The following is a 16,370-nucleotide window of genomic DNA, read 5'->3' as shown; positions in this document are numbered from 1 at the left end:
GGTTTTATTAAGAGTGAAAACTCCGGTGATGAAAAGATCTCCGTCGTTTTCCCACAGACGGCGCCAATTGATGATCTGAGATCCAATAGAATAGGGTTTTACAAGAGTTTTTGTATTGAAGAATAAAGTTTGGTCTATCTCTCTAGAGGGGTATCCCTTTTATCCTTTCTGTCTGCTTGCTGGTGACGTACAACGGCTCTCCTATGATTGGGCCACGCGTCCCTGCCATACAGATATGGGCGTACGAGGATATCAGGAGCCTGCTCCATGCGTAACGGCCTCTGATTCTCCCCCGTGCATACGCTTGAGCGGATCTGCCAGGCTGTATGACGAGTCTCGTTCTGGATCCTGGGCTGGGCCGAGAGCTGGGCTGGACGCGGAACCCAGGAGGAGAAGGAATCCGTGGGGAGGTTATACAGGCTGGGCCGATCTCGATGAGGAAGAATCTGGTGGAGTCCGACCTCAGGGGTCTGATGATCTGGGCTTGTTTTGAGAGGGCGTGCGGGCCTTCCTTTCATGGGCCGTGGCCGTAATCTAGGTCCAGAAATGGGGGTAGGGAAATCCAGCGGTCATCAGATACCATGTAAATTTCAGTATAATTAATAGTCAATGTTTAATTATCTATTTATAATATTAAATTATAAATACACACTTATTATTAAATATCAATTCTATTTTATTCAATATAATTTTAATATAATTCTGATTTTAATTTTTTTTTATTAAAAAAAATAGAAAAAAAACAAAACAATAAGTATAATATAATAACAATTTTTTTGAGTCTTGTTTAGTTTATTCGATTTGGCACAAAATACCAAAAACTATGCGTTGCCCAACTTGCCTCTAGCAATCATATCTAATATTAAATTTATATGAAAATCTGATAATATATAAAGATTATAAAATTATTTTAATTAAAAAATAAATATCACTTAAAAATATGTCAACAAAATAAATATTTTTACACTACTTAATAAAATAAGAGGGAAGTTTTTTTTTTTTTTTCAGTAGACCTTAATAAACGGGTCTCCTTCTCCTCTCACTTTTCTCTCTTTTTCCTTTTCTCTTTTATGCATTTTCACAATAAATATTTTATGACTCTAAATTTCTACATCAACTTAATGTTGGAGGTCTTCAATAGAGGCATCCCTAGACTCCCTGACCTTTTTTTTTTCCGGGTTCTATTTCAAGATCATGTGGTAGAATGTGATGGCACAATATCTTGTATTAGAGCTAATAAATTAACTATAAATCATTCTTCTTGGAGAAAAATGCAGAAGGTAACTTTATATCTAGCATACAAAGGAAAAGTTAAAAATAGAGAACTATGAGATGATTTTCAACCGATATTGCAAAACTGGAAAGTCCTTATCTGCAGTGTTTATACACCCAACTAATTAAAAGTCTATTCAGATTACAATTGACAGTAGTATGGGTGCACATATAAATAACATTTCACTTACCAAACTTCTGAGCATTGGGTTGACCAACAAAATGCTAGGTAGAGTTGCGGCGTCCAATATAAAGGAACAGTGCTGTCAAAACAGCCAGAGCATATGGAAATATGGTCCAAATCCCCTGTATAATTTTTAGCAATTAGGTTACCAGCATTTTAAGAAATGACATATGATGCAAAGGAACTTTGTTTACCACTACTGTGGCGACGGTGGCAAGGGCAACCACAGGGCGTTCCCTCAGTAGAAATCCAATCCCGAGCTGAGCTTGTCAAAAAAGAAAACAGGCAGATAGTGCTGCAGCATTAGCTTAAGAATTACAATTTATTTAGGAAGTCATCTGTAGCTTAATACATATAATTATAGCTTCTGGCCATAGTTGTGATTCATAACTAGCTGAGAATAACAAATTGGCTTTTTGTAGTTCGTCATAACAGTAAATTGACAATATTGTTCCAGACCTTTTAAGTGATTAGTCCTATTAATTAGTATTTTAGGAATCCTCTTTCTTCTTATTACATTTAGGTTTTTCTATCAATAAATGCCATAGTGCTTGTCCACCTATTTGGACATTACCAAATTGGAACTAGAGTTTGTTCATGATTGATCAACAATAAACAGAGAGTTCAGAGACTAGCTATATGTGCCAATCTTGCAAGCTATAAATTTTTAAGATAAACATTATATATATGATACATATTTTATGAAAATGCTGACAGGGTAATCTTATTATTTGAACTTTGAAGGTTATTTAGATCGAAACCAGGCAATTAAAGACCAAGCAATATAAAGGGAACACACATGATTTCATACATGTAAATTTAGACCCAACCAAGGGACTGTTCAGAATAGGAACCAGCCTGAACCGGTCAAAACTGGATATGAGCTAGAACCGAACATAGACTAGATTTTTTAAACTAAAAAACAATATAAGTTTTGAAAAAAAAAAAATTCAACCACTGAATTTGATCAAAATGGAATCAAACCAAAACCAGGGGGCCTTGTGGTTCCAATTACTCTGAATGTTGAATTGGAACCGCCGGTTCTAGTCCAGCTCAGCCCGTTGGCCAGGTCTGCATGTAACACTATAGAAGCAGAACATGTTTTCCTACGGAGATAGACACACCTGTAGAGGAAGGGTTATCAAGCCACCACAGCAAACTCCAGCGAAGAAAAACTCTGGAGATATACCCTGCATTTAAATAACAAATCGTAAGACCATTAACATATCTGACAAGTAAATAAAATAACCTTAGTTCATAGCAAGAATGTCCATTCCACATGGGATAATTATGTTGCAGGTGAATCATCATGATCATCAGACAATATTCTATTACACATTTTGTTTAGCATATCTTTCAATGATTCAGTTCCTTTTGGACTGTTTATTTATATATAAAAACTCAATTCACTATCGAATACAACATTAGGTAAGATAATATATATCTTATATGACCTAAGGAAATGGTAGCAGCATAGCATGTTCTTGAGAAACATGAACAGAATATGAATGTGCACCTCCAACAGTGGTAATTCACTCACTATAACATCTAGAGTAGCTTCTAGGGTTATGAATTTATTGCTTCCCCTTTCCCTTCATTTGACATGCAACTTGCTAGGAAAGAAATGAAATAAATTGGTGTGCTTAATGCAAGACACATATCCTTGTCATGTTGCATTGAAGCTGATACTTCACATGCTTTGAAATTTCAAAAACATAATGTTAGCCAAAACCAAGTGGCTCTAAATTTGCTGTCGTGTTCATAAATCAGTAAGCAGTATCCTAATGATGCAAACATCAAAGTTGCAAGCTCAGACCTATTAAAAGAACAGAGAAAATAATATATACAACAATTAATAACACAGGAAAAATCAAGAAAATGTACAAAATGAGTTGAAACCCAGCAACCAGTCAAGTATCAAAATTGAGTTAATAGTAGTAAGAAAATGAATTCCAATTTCCCAAGTGCAGACAGTATATAAATGAAGACCGCTAACCAGGGTCCCTGCTAGGAAAGCTGTAGGATTTCTTACTCCAAGTGAAAACCGCTCCACTGTAGATCATGATAGTATAAAGGATAAGAAAAAACAAATAAGAAGTATAGATAGTACAATAAAGCATACACAATAATATTGATAAAACAATCAAATCTGTTTCCAATTTGATGTTTCACTATTGGATAGATACCAGGATAATCTAAGTACAAAAGGGGAACACAAAAGAAAAGAAAAGAAAAGAAAAAAAAGAAGATGCTCTAAATTTTAAGAACATGAACTGTATTGAAATAAAGAAACAAGAAATATGTACAAAATATCGTCTTGAGACTACTAGGACGAAGCACATGATGCAAGGACATGCACCTTAGGGTGGAGCAAATACAGTAAAAACCCTTGAGACAACAGATACGGTGTTGTGCAATAGCCGCCACCATAGAAGAAATACATGTGGTAGAACCCAAGATAATTGAAAGCATTTCAACAATTTAATGTTGTCAAAAAACATGAAGTTAGCGAACCTTACAGCATTATTTTGGCTTTCCCCGTAAGAAATCATGTTATCTATCATATACTATAAAAATTCAAGCAACTTCCATTAAAAAGAAAGAAAAATGGGGGAGGGGGAGTCTATCCCTAGTGCCTGAGACTCTGCTTTACAACGCCATACAGAGTCTTCCCCCTATTATTTGCAGAGGCTATTTCCACAACTTGAACCTATAACCTTCTGAACAGAAAGAATCAACCTCATCATTGCACCAAGGCTCACCCTCCAACCAATTTCCCCTGCATGGCCAAATTTTCAATGGACTACAAAAGCAACCAAATGGATTTCTAAAAATTATCCTATCAAAGTAGCTTCTAGAGGATTGAATTAATAGCTACATCTAGTAATTGTCCTTGCATATAGCAACAGCAGCATAACAGCCAAATGCGCATGATAAATTTACGTATCACATGATTATCTAACTGCCAACTATAATGTCCTCAAAAGATACATCATTGCGAAATACCAGAATTCACATGTTGACATTGATAATCATTGAGTAGAAACATAAATTTCACAATTCAGCATTTGATCATAATATTATTCGGGATACATATATGTGCAAAATTTGACTGGGCTCTTATAACTCACCAATGCCTGCCAGATTTCCATATCGTTGCACAGTACGTGTGATGCTCGATACCTTCTCTTCACCAATGCCTAGCTATAGCCATCAGCAATTTTAACATGAATCATATCTTGAGACAACAGAAGACTAGTTGCAAAATGAATTTTTTAAGTTTAATGTTAATTAGATAAGGTGTGTTCATTAAGCAAGAAAAACATAGATGTGATTGAACAGAGCAAACCTTTGAACAAACATCATCAGTTGCCCCACTTTCCGTGAAAAACTTTCCCAGGTAGAACGGTATCATATCACTGATACAGACTCCCCTGATGAGTCATGTTACAACATAAAATTCATAACTCACAAGGAAATTATTACCATAAGTGTTCAAAATTCAGAGCAGCTGCATGAAAAAAAAATTTTTAAACCCTCTTAGCAACAATCATAAAATCTTGTTTGAATACAGCTACTAAAATTATTACGAGTCTCCATGTGTAAATTGATGACTAATAATCACTGTGGGATTTATCCTTGTGTTAGCAAAGGCTCAGGCCTTAAGATATGCCAATTGAACCTTGAGTGAACTTCAAGGTGCAACAAGGCCTTCCAAAGCTTCATTAGGGTGTAGAACTATTGCCATGGAAAAATCCACTTGCCATGGCTGAAACATGCAGAATTGATCCTACAGCAATAGCATGTGATGTACTAAAGAAAAACTAGAGTTGACACTAACCAGTACACCCAGAAAACTGTGGACATTATATATGGAGCATTTCTGGAGAACGACTCAACAAAAGATTGCCATGTTCCATCCACTGAGAGCAACCGTGATAAGGTTATGCCAACCTAAGTATTCAAGGAAAGCAGCAAAAAAGCTTAAGTAAGAATCAAAGACTATTTTTACAGAACTCAAAAAACCTAGCAAAATCTGAAGAGCTGAAGTAAAAGCTTGAGTTAGCAAAACAGAAATACCGGTAGAAAGGACAGACCCAAACATTTAAAGCCTCCTCACTGATGAACAGTCCACAACCAGCAGCCATGAGTAACCAAAAATATATCCACCTACAATGCAGAAATTTGAGGAGAAGCTTGATAATAGTGCCATATAACAGAAATTGTAATACACAGAGAAACAAGGCCATCTATCTCTTTCCTTTTGAATACATAAACAACTGAACTCAATCTAAATAGTCACACAACACCAACATACCCTGGTGCATATTCAGGAAGTATGATTCTGTATCCGAAGGCTTTAAAAGTGAAACCAACAGGGGATGAAGCCAAGGCTGAAGATGTTGAACCTTCAGCCAGAAATTGAACACCAAAGAATGATCCAACACTTGGCCGTTTGAGACCTATTGATGTGATTGTAATTATAGCAGCTACGCCCACGGCAATTGCTAATATTAATAAAAACGAGTTTCCTTCAGCACTAAGATTATTTTTCTGATTTCTGATTTTCTCATTGGCATCCGTATCTTGTCCATTCAAACTTTCTGCTGTAACTTCAAAATTTTCAGCATCTTCTCCCTGAGCACTTCTGATCCTGCTCGTATGACACGAGACAAAATGCATATTAACGCCTTGAAAAAATTACCAATACTTATCTAAATTCAAAGAAAACAATTAAAAATCACGCACGAAAATCAATGTCGAAGTCATAATACAACAGTGCTCTTTTCATATCTTTTCTCAGCAACCAAAAAACTAAATCGCCGAAACAGAAACCGCCACATTACCTTAGAAGTGATGGTCTAAATAAGCGAGAAAGCAAATTGTTCGTGGTGTGCAGTGGTAAAAGCCTGCAAGGAACATTGAGAGAGCTTAGGTGCTTCAATGGCCGTCGGTGGAAGGAGTTAGGAAGTGATGGTTTAGGTACTTTCTTTAAGGAAGAGCATCGTGTTAAAATCGACAACGGAGCCATTTCTATTAAGCTCTGCGAGGTTTCCAGCAGTAGCAGCGAAACGGAGTCAGCCTCTGCTCCTCTGACTCTGGGAGGAGCTCCAGCGGGGCTTTGTTGTGGCCAGGCACGAACTGCTAGTGAGAGAATAAAAACGAGGGATATTCATAAATGTGCGACTGCATTACGTGAGATACTCATGTGAAATGGTTTATTTATTTATTTTTCTATGGTCGAGAAAAATATAAAATAAAAATCTAAGTCCAGCACATGACATTTATGATTTATCCATACTTGATAATTAATTATCTAAAAATTTCGGATTTTTGACTCTTGGCCAGTTTTCTACAAGCTTCTCAAGTTATCCAAACTATATATTCTACTCGCCATCATCTTTTTTCCCTTTTTTCTAATTATGAAATAACTTAGTTTCAAGGTGGTAATTTATTTATTATTTATAATATACTTTTATCTAATATATATTTTAAAAAAATAAAAGTACTTTAATAATAGAGTGTATAAGTACATAATATATCAAAAAATATTATATAATTTATTATTTTTTTTAATTTATAATTTGAGCATTTAAAATTCTTAAGACTGCAGTCCACAGAGAGAGATGAGGCTCAATTATACATTTTACCAGTGATTTAGACGGTTTAAACTATGTAAAAAATATATATTAAAAAAAAACTATGTAAAAAATAATTATAAAAAATATTTTTATGCAATATACTATTATCGAATAAGAAAATATAAATGTAATCCACAGTTCTAAAGTTGGCATTATTTATAAGTTTATTTTATTACTAGATAGTTGCTTATTTTCAGTTGTATAATATTTAAGAATGGTCTTTAGTTAGATGAAAAATTATAACTTTTCACTAATCATTAATTTTAATGGTGTGATATAATGATTGTTTAAAATATGTCAGTGAGTTGTTATTACTGAACAAAAGTCTAATAATTTTATATATAATTATCTTATAAAAGGAAATAAAATTATGTAACATTTAATTTTTGCTAGGGGACATTTGTGTTATATCAATAAATATATTTTTTTATTTATTGACCGATATGAGATGAATTTTTAAAAATTTTAATAATTAATTTTATTTTTTTACAATATAAAAATAATTATACATAAAATTTAAAATACACTTTAAAATTTAAAATACACTTTTTATACATTTTTATATATTTATTTTAAATTTAAAATATTTATTTATTCAATCAATTTATTAATTTAAATGTTTTGAATGTCGGTGTGGACCAACTATTTCATCTTCACTTTTATTTTGATTTTTATTTTCATCAAATTTGAGTTTTCATTTGCAGGCCTTTAAATTTAAAATGACAAAGAATAAGGTGTGAATAATCAAAATAAATCTAATCATAACTTTATATATATGAGCGAGAGGAAATAAAAATTAATTGAAATTTATATTTAATAAATAAATCAAAGTTTGTGAATTTAATTGATAAATTTAATTTATTTTTTTATACAAGATAAATTTAGTTTAGTTAATACAAAAATTAATAGTAATATTTTGAGAAAATTATTTTTAGTTTTTGAGGTTTAACGTAATTAATACTTCTATCCCTCTATTTTGACGATCTACTCTCTGAATTTGTAATCCTTCTATCAAAAATAGCCGTTTAGTCAAAGAGTTAAATGTGAGAAGTAAGATTTTTTACTAAAAATGTCCTTAAATTGTTAAAACCATTTTCAACATGAAATCCTGCATCCTTCCTCTTTCTCGTATTTTTTCAATTTCTTTTCTCAAACAAAAAGCTCTCTTTGCATCTAACTCCAACAGCTATAGTTTCCATTGATTAAAACTGCATTTACGGGAAAGAAAATTAATACAGTAACTAGTTATCAACATTAAAGTGAGACTCTGTTGCAAAAAAGGAGATCAGCCACTATTTATACAATGAAAAAGCTTTTGTTTTTTTAGATTTTCTTTTTATAGCCTAATTTAATTCCTATTTAAGAAAAATAGGAAAAAAATTCAAAGAGAAAATTAAAAACGGATGGGTATGGGCTCATCTCCTGCCAAAAATCAAAAGAATATTAGACGATTTCTGATTTTGGAAGTAGATTGAGATCGAAATCAAGAGATCTCCGTGGCGGATTGATCTCACGTTGGTTCAAATCAATGACGGAGGATGAGTCTGAATCACTCTGGACCCTCCACCAACGCCATTTCCAACAGTTGACATCGTTTGATGATGAAGATGTTGATGTTGCTGATGATCAAACAACAGTCTCTGATACTGATTCTTCATCATTGCATCGAAATAAAGTATGTGTTGATGATTCGCCATCGCAAAATAAAAACTCTTTCTCAAAATAAAAACTCTTTCGCAAAGTAAAAGCTTTCTAACAAAAACTCTTTGACACTGAAGGTTGAGGTAGAGAAGAGCCTTGAAAATGTGGGGTATGTAAAGGAAGTCGGAGAAACAAAGAGAAAAAAAGAGAGAGGGGAGGATTGAGAGGAAGGAAAAGAAAGAGAGATGCGCGGAGAGGATAAAAGAAATAGAGAAAATATGAAGGAGAAGAAGAATGGAGGGAAGAAATAGAGAAGATAAGAGGGAGAAAGTGATGGAGGGATTTCACCTTAAAAAAGGTTTTAATAATTTCATTAAGGGTATTTTTGATAAAAAATTTTATCTCTCAACTCCTAACTCTTTAACCAAAGAACTATTTTTGATAGAAAGACTATGAACTCGGACTTTTTGAAAAAGTAAAGAATTTAAGTATTGAATTGTCAAAATAGAGAAATTACTTTCCAATGCTGGGAAAGAATTTAAGTGTTGAATTTAAGTGTTGAGACTCTGTTGCACAAAATTAAAATTATATTAAATTTCAGGACTAAAAAATAATTTTTTCTAATATTTTTTATAAAATAATAAAATATGTATTAAAGATAATTTTTAAATTTTTTTGCAATTATTTTATTGTCAAATTGCATAAAATACGGAAAAGGTTTTTTAATTTTAATTTTAATTTTGTGCATATTGTACTTATTGCTAATGTCTCAACCGTCAACATCAAGATACAGTCGGACTCCTCGGTGGCCTGTGGGCGAATACGATGCTTCGTTTCGATGATCCCTACGTTCCCATTGAATAGATTTTCAGAGCCGTAATGAAATCGACGCTTTGTCCGGTGGCGAGATGAATGGAGTTGCTGGTTTTGGACCTTTCCTCTACTTTGGACAACATTTTAGACCTCACGTCACGTGTCCACTCCAAAATAAAAGCTGGTTTCTTTTTAATTTTATCTTTTAGCCAACTCACCGAGATTCTTGCTTGATCGATCTCTGGGTGTTTCTTCAATTTCTTCTCTCAATTTGATCTGACCTCCCTCTTTACTTTCCAATTTTACCTGTAAATTCCAGGTTCTTCTTTGTTTTGTTCATCTGCGTTGGTAACTAAGCCTTTTCTGCTTTTTTGACCTTTTGTTGTCTCTTTTTCTGGATGCTTATCTGCTAATATGCATGAATCCTGATCGTTTAGTTGGACCTGCTTGTCTCTGTAACATCTTTGGTCATGTTTCTACTTCTTCTTGTTTGAATCATTACTGGGATAACGTTTCTCATGGTGGGTTCTAGTTTAGATGATAGTTTAGTTCCAAATTTTGCATTTCCTTGGTGTTTGTTCAATTTTTTAGTTCTTGAAGTTCTTGTAATTCTCTTTTGCTTTTCATAATTCATTACTGAATATAAGTTGTTGAGCTCTCCTTAGAGGGGGTGGGGATGGCTTTAAGGGCTGTTCACGCTTGGAATTTGGGTGGCCTTATAGTGGCATTCGTTGACCTTGCTATTGCTTATATTCTCCTATGCGGGTCAGCTTTCGCATTTGTCCCTTCAAAGCTCTTGAGTTTCTTTGGAATTTATCTTCCATGTCCCTGTAGTGGTTTTTTTGGTTACCAAAATGATGATTTGTGCTTGCACAGACTGCTTATTGATTTGCCAATAAGAAAGATTAATGCTGTTAAGGAGTTGGTGAAGAATAGGTTTCCTTTTGATTTGGTTTTGTTTGGTCATGAATCCTGCAATTTCCATGTGGAAGGGTGTAGAAAATGTGGAAATGGGGTTATTGAATTGGAAGGAGAAGCATGTTCTAGTTCGCTTTCAGGTCCGAGATTACAAAGCTCTGTTGATAGGGAAAGTGGGAATGATGCTAAGGATAAGAAGATTACGAACCAGAAACATAAGAGTGGGATCCAGCGGCGTAGAAGAGCTGCTGTTGGATATGGAAAACCCTATCCTGCTTTGTCTTGTGATAGCACACGATCGGTTGGTATAGATTTTCCCCGCCCTAGTTGTAATAGTAGGGGAATAAGAAGCGAAATTAGCGAAGACTTGGATCCTGGAAGCGTAATAGAAGATGGCTATCAAGGTGAGAGTCATATGCACCTTGACTAGTTGCCTCTCCCCTAATACCTAAAGGGGAAAGGTATTAATAGAACATGGTGGTGGTTTATCTCTTCCACTGTAAAATGTATCCTATGTTTAATCTGTTTGTTGGTAATTCGTGCTTTATGTTTCAACTTTTAAGTATTAACTAACAGATCGCAATCAGAACATTATTTGGAGGAAATTCTGAATATCAGTTCCAGATTGGATTCTTTTGGAACATGAATTTGATGTTTCATATTTTATCAAATGTGGCATCAAAATGCAAACTGACCATTTGTAATACTGGTTTAGGTAATCAAGATGTTCCAAATGGCACCGAGTCCAATGAAAGAATGAGGCATAGGTTTGAATTGGATGGATCATATAAGAAGGGTAAAGCCATTAACAGGGATCAATTATCTGTTGAAAAGTTTACCTGTGATTCAGAAGACAGGTTGTCCAGTGCTGGGAATGATGCAAATGCAATCAGAGTGTTGGAACAAGCACTCAAAGAAGAGAAGGCTGCCCGTGCAGCTCTTTACCAGGAGTTGGACAAAGAGAGGGCTGCTGCTGCAACTGCAGCTGATGAAGCAATGGCAATGATATTGCGGTTGCAAGAGGATAAGGCATCAATTGAAATGGAAGCGAGGCAGTATCACCGGGTGATAGAAGAAAAATGTGCTTATGATGAAGAAGAGATGAACATTCTGAAAGAGATCATTGTTAGGAGAGAGAGGGAGATTCTTTTTCTGGAAAAGGAAGTTGAAGCTTATGAACAGATGAACTTTCCGGGAAATGACCTCCCGGATGGTGATTCAAGCTATAAGATAAATAAGAAAGAACAGAAACTTCCACTTTCCATTGGTTCAAATGAGAATCCACTTCCAGTGCCACAGCAGATTGAGAATAGTGAATCCATTGGTGAAAAGGAAGTTGATGCAAAATGGTCTTCAAACTATGAACATTTACACACACTTACCTCAGGGGAAGAAATGATGCCAAGGCATGAGGAGTCAGCTTCTGACTTTTCTGCTTCTCAAAGATTGGTTCAGAAAACTCCTAGTGTAGCAGGAAAAGAAAAAGCAGAAAGGGATATCAACATGATATCACTAGGAATGAAGGCACCCCAGATTAGTGGCAGCAGTGAAGAGGAGCTGAAGAAATATGGGGAGCATTGGAATCAAGCAGTCTACGACATGCATAATTCGATGCTCGACATTGAATCAACAGTGTATGATGTGCATGTTATTGATGATAAAACTTTACCCTTGAAGGAGAATGTTAGAAAAGAGAGTGGACCACTGAGTGTTCCCACTTCAGATTCTGGGGTCCAGAACAGTCAGTTTTTGAGTGATGGTCTAACTACGAGCATTACAGAATTTGAGCCCAAAGTTCATGGAAGCTCGTCCAATATGCATGATGAGTCACTATTTTCTAGTAGTTCACCGTATAGAACCCTTAGTATGGACTCACGGAGGCGTTCTCCATCTGTAGTTGATGATGAAAGGTTGAAAATTGACAATGAGGTTGAATGGTTTAGAGAAAGGCTGAGAATAGTGCAAGATGAAAAAGAGAAGTTGACTTTCACTGCAGAGCACAGGGAAAGGGTAAGTGCACAATTGAGACTTGTGGAAGATATAGTGAACCACCTTCGAGAGATTCAGTTGCTGAGAGAGCCTGCAAGGAAGGTTTCTTTACCTCCATCATCTTCTAAGGTGTGTTACAAGAGTTTAACTGATATTTGGCCTTTTTCTCCCTTTATCACTTTTTTGATGCCTGACGCTATAGTATCTGGTTTTTTCTTATATGACAAGGACACTGATATAAGTATTCATTTATAGTTTTGAAACAACTCATCCCAGGAAAAGAAAATGTGGTGTGAACAGTGATAGATGTAAACTTTAGACTTTCCAGGCAAAGGAAAATATACTTCCAGGAAACGAAAGCGAAACTTTAATTGATTCTTTTGAATTTAGCCTAATGAAAAAAAGTTAATACCAATGAACCAGGAAAGGCAAAACAATTAGCAATCGGACAAAAGACTAAGAGAAGGCATGTGACTCTAAAGTCCACTACTTGGACTTACCCCACTTGAGTAGTTGACCCCCAAAAAAATGCAGAGGAGGATCCATTGCCACACCCCTCATAGGCACTTGATGAGCAGTCTATACCCATCTAAAAAAAATGTAGCTTGCTGCACCAGCTTCACTAACCTCTTTATAAGTGGTTCCATGTAATAAAGTACACCAGGAGCATTGTTGAAGCAAGAAAGAAAAAAAAATGTCAGCTAGTTAAATCTCATATCAAATATTAAATTAATTTTTAAATTAAAATTAAATAATGAAAAATAATTTATTTTGTTGGAAAATATTTTCCATAAAAAATATCTTTCATAGTAAATATTTTTCAAATACAAGCAAACAAACGAAATCTTGTTAAATTTTTTTATCAGTCATTTTGGTGTGGTTCTTACTGCTATTATGTTTGAAATCACTGTCAGTGAAGCTGAATTCTGATGAGTTCAGGAGATTGATTCCAAGGTGTTGAAATTCCTGTAAATTGCAATGATGCATGCTAGATACAGCAATTATTACCTTATCTATCTGCTTCAGAAGAAGATTCATTTTTCATGAACTTTTCTGATTACGACCAAATGCTCCCTGTTTTCAGGAAAACGTGAAAAAAAGACATCATCGGAGTGTGTCATCGGAAGATATCGAAAGTTCTTAAATCAAGTACTGGAATCAGCAGAACGGAGAAGATTTAGGTTTGCCCCAAGTTTATTATTGATAGAAACTAGGAACCTGTACATATAAATCTGTTAAAGTTACATCAGTCAACTGTTTGAGCTGTACATTACAATTAGTGTTTATTTTTGTAGATAAATAATCTTGTTTATTAAGGTTGTGTTTGAATTTAAAATTTGGAGATTTCAAATATTGTATTTGAATTAATATCTTGTTTGGCTAATAAGAAGGTTAAATTCTAAATTTTAAATAGATGTGAGTATTAAAAAAAAAATTCTATTTGAAACATTTCACTGCGGAAATCTTTTGGATAATATATATAAATTTTAATTTAATATATTAAATAATTTAAATTAATTATTTTAGATTGATTTCAATGGCTAATTAGCTTGCGAGAAAATAGATGCAATTCATGTAATCAAATTCAAATCACACGGCATTAAATTGTTTGAGCTTTATTTAGAAAAGAATCTTCTCTATTGGTATTGGAATAATCTTCAAAGATAGTAATTGAGTTTAAAAAAAAATAATTTTATCTTTAAAAAAAATCATTTTTTCTTTTTAAAAATTTTATTAAAATTTTTATATAAAAAATTATTAATATTATATTTTAAATTAAAATTAAACAATAAAAAATAAATTATTTTATTAAAAAATATTTTTTCAATATACATTATTTTCTAAATACAAATTAGAGTCTAAATAAAAGTAAAATAAAATCTGGTATAGCTTTTCTAAATATATTTTTTTTCCATATCCAGTAGAATAGGGTTTTACAAGGGTTTATGTATTACAGAATAAAGCTTAAGTTTCCTGAGGAGGGGACTCTTCTTTTATACATTGTCTTGCTTGCTGGTGACGTGTAAAGGCCTCTCCAGGATTGGGCCACGCGTCTCTGCCATGCGGATTCGGAGGTACTAGGGTATCAGTCGCCTGCTCCATGCGTAACGGCCTCTGATTCTCCTCGTGCGTACGTCTAAGCGGATCTGCCAGGCTGTCTGGTGAATATTATTCTGGATCCTGAGTTGGGCCGAGAGTCGGGCCGGACGCTAGGCCTGAGAGGAGAGAGCCTGCTTCGTGCGGGCTGGGCCGTTATGAATGAAGAAGCTGGGCCGAGCCCGGTCTTGAAGGTTGAATGAGCCAGGCTTGTTGGGTATATCAGATACGTGGGCCTCTATGTTATGGATCTTCGGTGGTTAAGCCCCTAGTCCGGGGTGAAGAAATCCATCGGTCATCACTTTCAATCTATACAAATATTCTTCCACACACCTGCTGTTGATAAATTCTCTTCCATTCTATAAATTTAAATCAGAATCTTCCAAGAACGCTGAAATTTTAGACTTTAAATCTTCTCGCTGATTACTCTTGAATGGATTTACCATGAACGACAATGTATCCTAATCACAAGAACAGGTAAAGGGTATATGTCACTGGAGTTGAAGAGTCCACAATTTGATGAATTGGGATAAATTTCACTGTTTTGTTAAGAATAAATCATTTATAAGAAATAAAATTTTAATAAATTTTTATACAAATCATTTTCACAAAATTATCCATTTTAATAATTAGTAACCGTTGTAATATGTTAGCCAAAAATTGAAAGAAATAAAATTTTTCATAATTTAATTATTCAACCTTTGAATATTACTCAAGACACTAAATATTATTTTAATTTTTTATTTAAAATAAAAATTTTGAGATAATTCAATTTCATTGATATCTTATCACATAATTTTTTTTATTTAGAACGAAAAACATTAATTTTTTTAATTAAAAAATATTTTAACTTCATTAGATTCTCTACTAATAATAAAACTTGATGATTATTTAACAACAATTAATTCAAGGAATAATAATTTACTCTACTAATTATGGTAATGATGACGATAATGATGATGATTTTGATGGAAGGTTGGTACCTTATTTCTCCGATAATTCACCACCACGTGCGGCGGTGAGAGACTTTCGTAGTCTTTGCTTTTCGAATTTGCGCGTCAATTTGTACCTTTCCGGCACCGGCACCACCTAATGTCAATGGTCCAGCATCTTTAGAAGCTGTCATCGAAAGGCTTCTAGAGACATCCTGTCATTTCTTATTTCTTATTTCTCTTTTTCAAAAGTTCAATATTCCTGCCAATTCATTCTTATTATACAATGATTTACTATTTTAATATAATAATAATAATAATTTCTCCACAACTTGATCCATTAGTTATTTAGTGTCAATTTGTTGGAGTAATTCGAAATTTACTTTTACTTTTTTTTTTTTCCAAAATTAAGGTCTTACACGTTTAAATTTTACTAAGAAATTGTGTTTCTAAATTTTGAAAATATTTTAAAGTAAAAATGTAATTAAGATACTTACCAATCTAATATAAAATAATAATATTAAAATTATTACTTAATTTTACAGTTAATCTTTTCTATCTATTAATATTTAATTATTTAACGGTTAAATTATCTTATATTTATTATTTTTTAATATCAGAATATCGTATTATATTTGACCAAGCAAAATTGTATAACGAATGTTTTAACGTGGCAAAATTTAAGTGGGCAGCTACGTGGTTTGTAGCACAACCACCCTCCTCATTCAAAAAGACGAAAAATAATAATAAAAAAGGATAAGGTAAAGTGGAGCTCGTGTATTGCGCAATGCGTAGCGTAAACACAAGAGCACCTAAAAACCTCCGCTCCGTTAACAAACGGCACTAGAAGTAAACAACCACCATCCAGCCGGCCGGGGAATT

General features: G+C 33.9%; 2 protein-coding genes across 5 annotated transcripts; one reads left to right on the top strand and one right to left on the bottom strand.

Moving 5' to 3' along the window:
• Nucleotides 1–987: 987 nt before the first annotated feature.
• Nucleotides 988–6,637, bottom strand: LOC110630414. Of its 4 annotated transcripts, XM_021777907.2 has the most exons (10): nucleotides 6,304–6,637; nucleotides 5,775–6,110; nucleotides 5,554–5,626; nucleotides 5,298–5,410; nucleotides 4,806–4,890; nucleotides 4,588–4,660; nucleotides 3,453–3,508; nucleotides 2,581–2,646; nucleotides 1,651–1,716; nucleotides 988–1,578 (listed from the first exon to the last, which is right to left on the bottom strand). In XM_021777907.2, the coding sequence occupies exons 1-10, from the start codon at nucleotides 6,486–6,488 to the stop codon at nucleotides 1,498–1,500; spliced, it is 1,134 nt and encodes a 377-aa protein (XP_021633599.1). In that variant the 5' UTR covers nucleotides 6,489–6,637; the 3' UTR covers nucleotides 988–1,497. The 4 variants fall into 4 exon arrangements, with proteins under 4 accessions (XP_021633599.1, XP_043805232.1, XP_021633603.1 ...); XM_043949297.1 differs by lacking the exon at nucleotides 3,453–3,508; XM_021777911.2 differs by lacking the exon at nucleotides 3,453–3,508 and having other exon boundaries at nucleotides 4,588–4,656.
• Nucleotides 6,638–9,529: 2,892 nt separating this feature from the next.
• Nucleotides 9,530–13,827, top strand: LOC110630011 (myosin-binding protein 7). The gene is made up of 3 exons (XM_021777298.2): nucleotides 9,530–10,874; nucleotides 11,186–12,588; nucleotides 13,544–13,827. The coding sequence occupies exons 1-3, from the start codon at nucleotides 10,229–10,231 to the stop codon at nucleotides 13,601–13,603; spliced, it is 2,109 nt and encodes a 702-aa protein (XP_021632990.1). The 5' UTR covers nucleotides 9,530–10,228; the 3' UTR covers nucleotides 13,604–13,827.
• Nucleotides 13,828–16,370: the final 2,543 nt, after the last annotated feature.

The sequence above is a fragment of the Manihot esculenta genome, chromosome 13, assembly GCF_001659605.2.
Source record: "Manihot esculenta cultivar AM560-2 chromosome 13, M.esculenta_v8, whole genome shotgun sequence".
NCBI classification, from domain to species: domain Eukaryota; kingdom Viridiplantae; phylum Streptophyta; class Magnoliopsida; order Malpighiales; family Euphorbiaceae; genus Manihot; species Manihot esculenta.
Note: the sequence above shows the minus strand (reverse complement) of the source record. Positions and strands in the feature narration are given on the sequence as shown.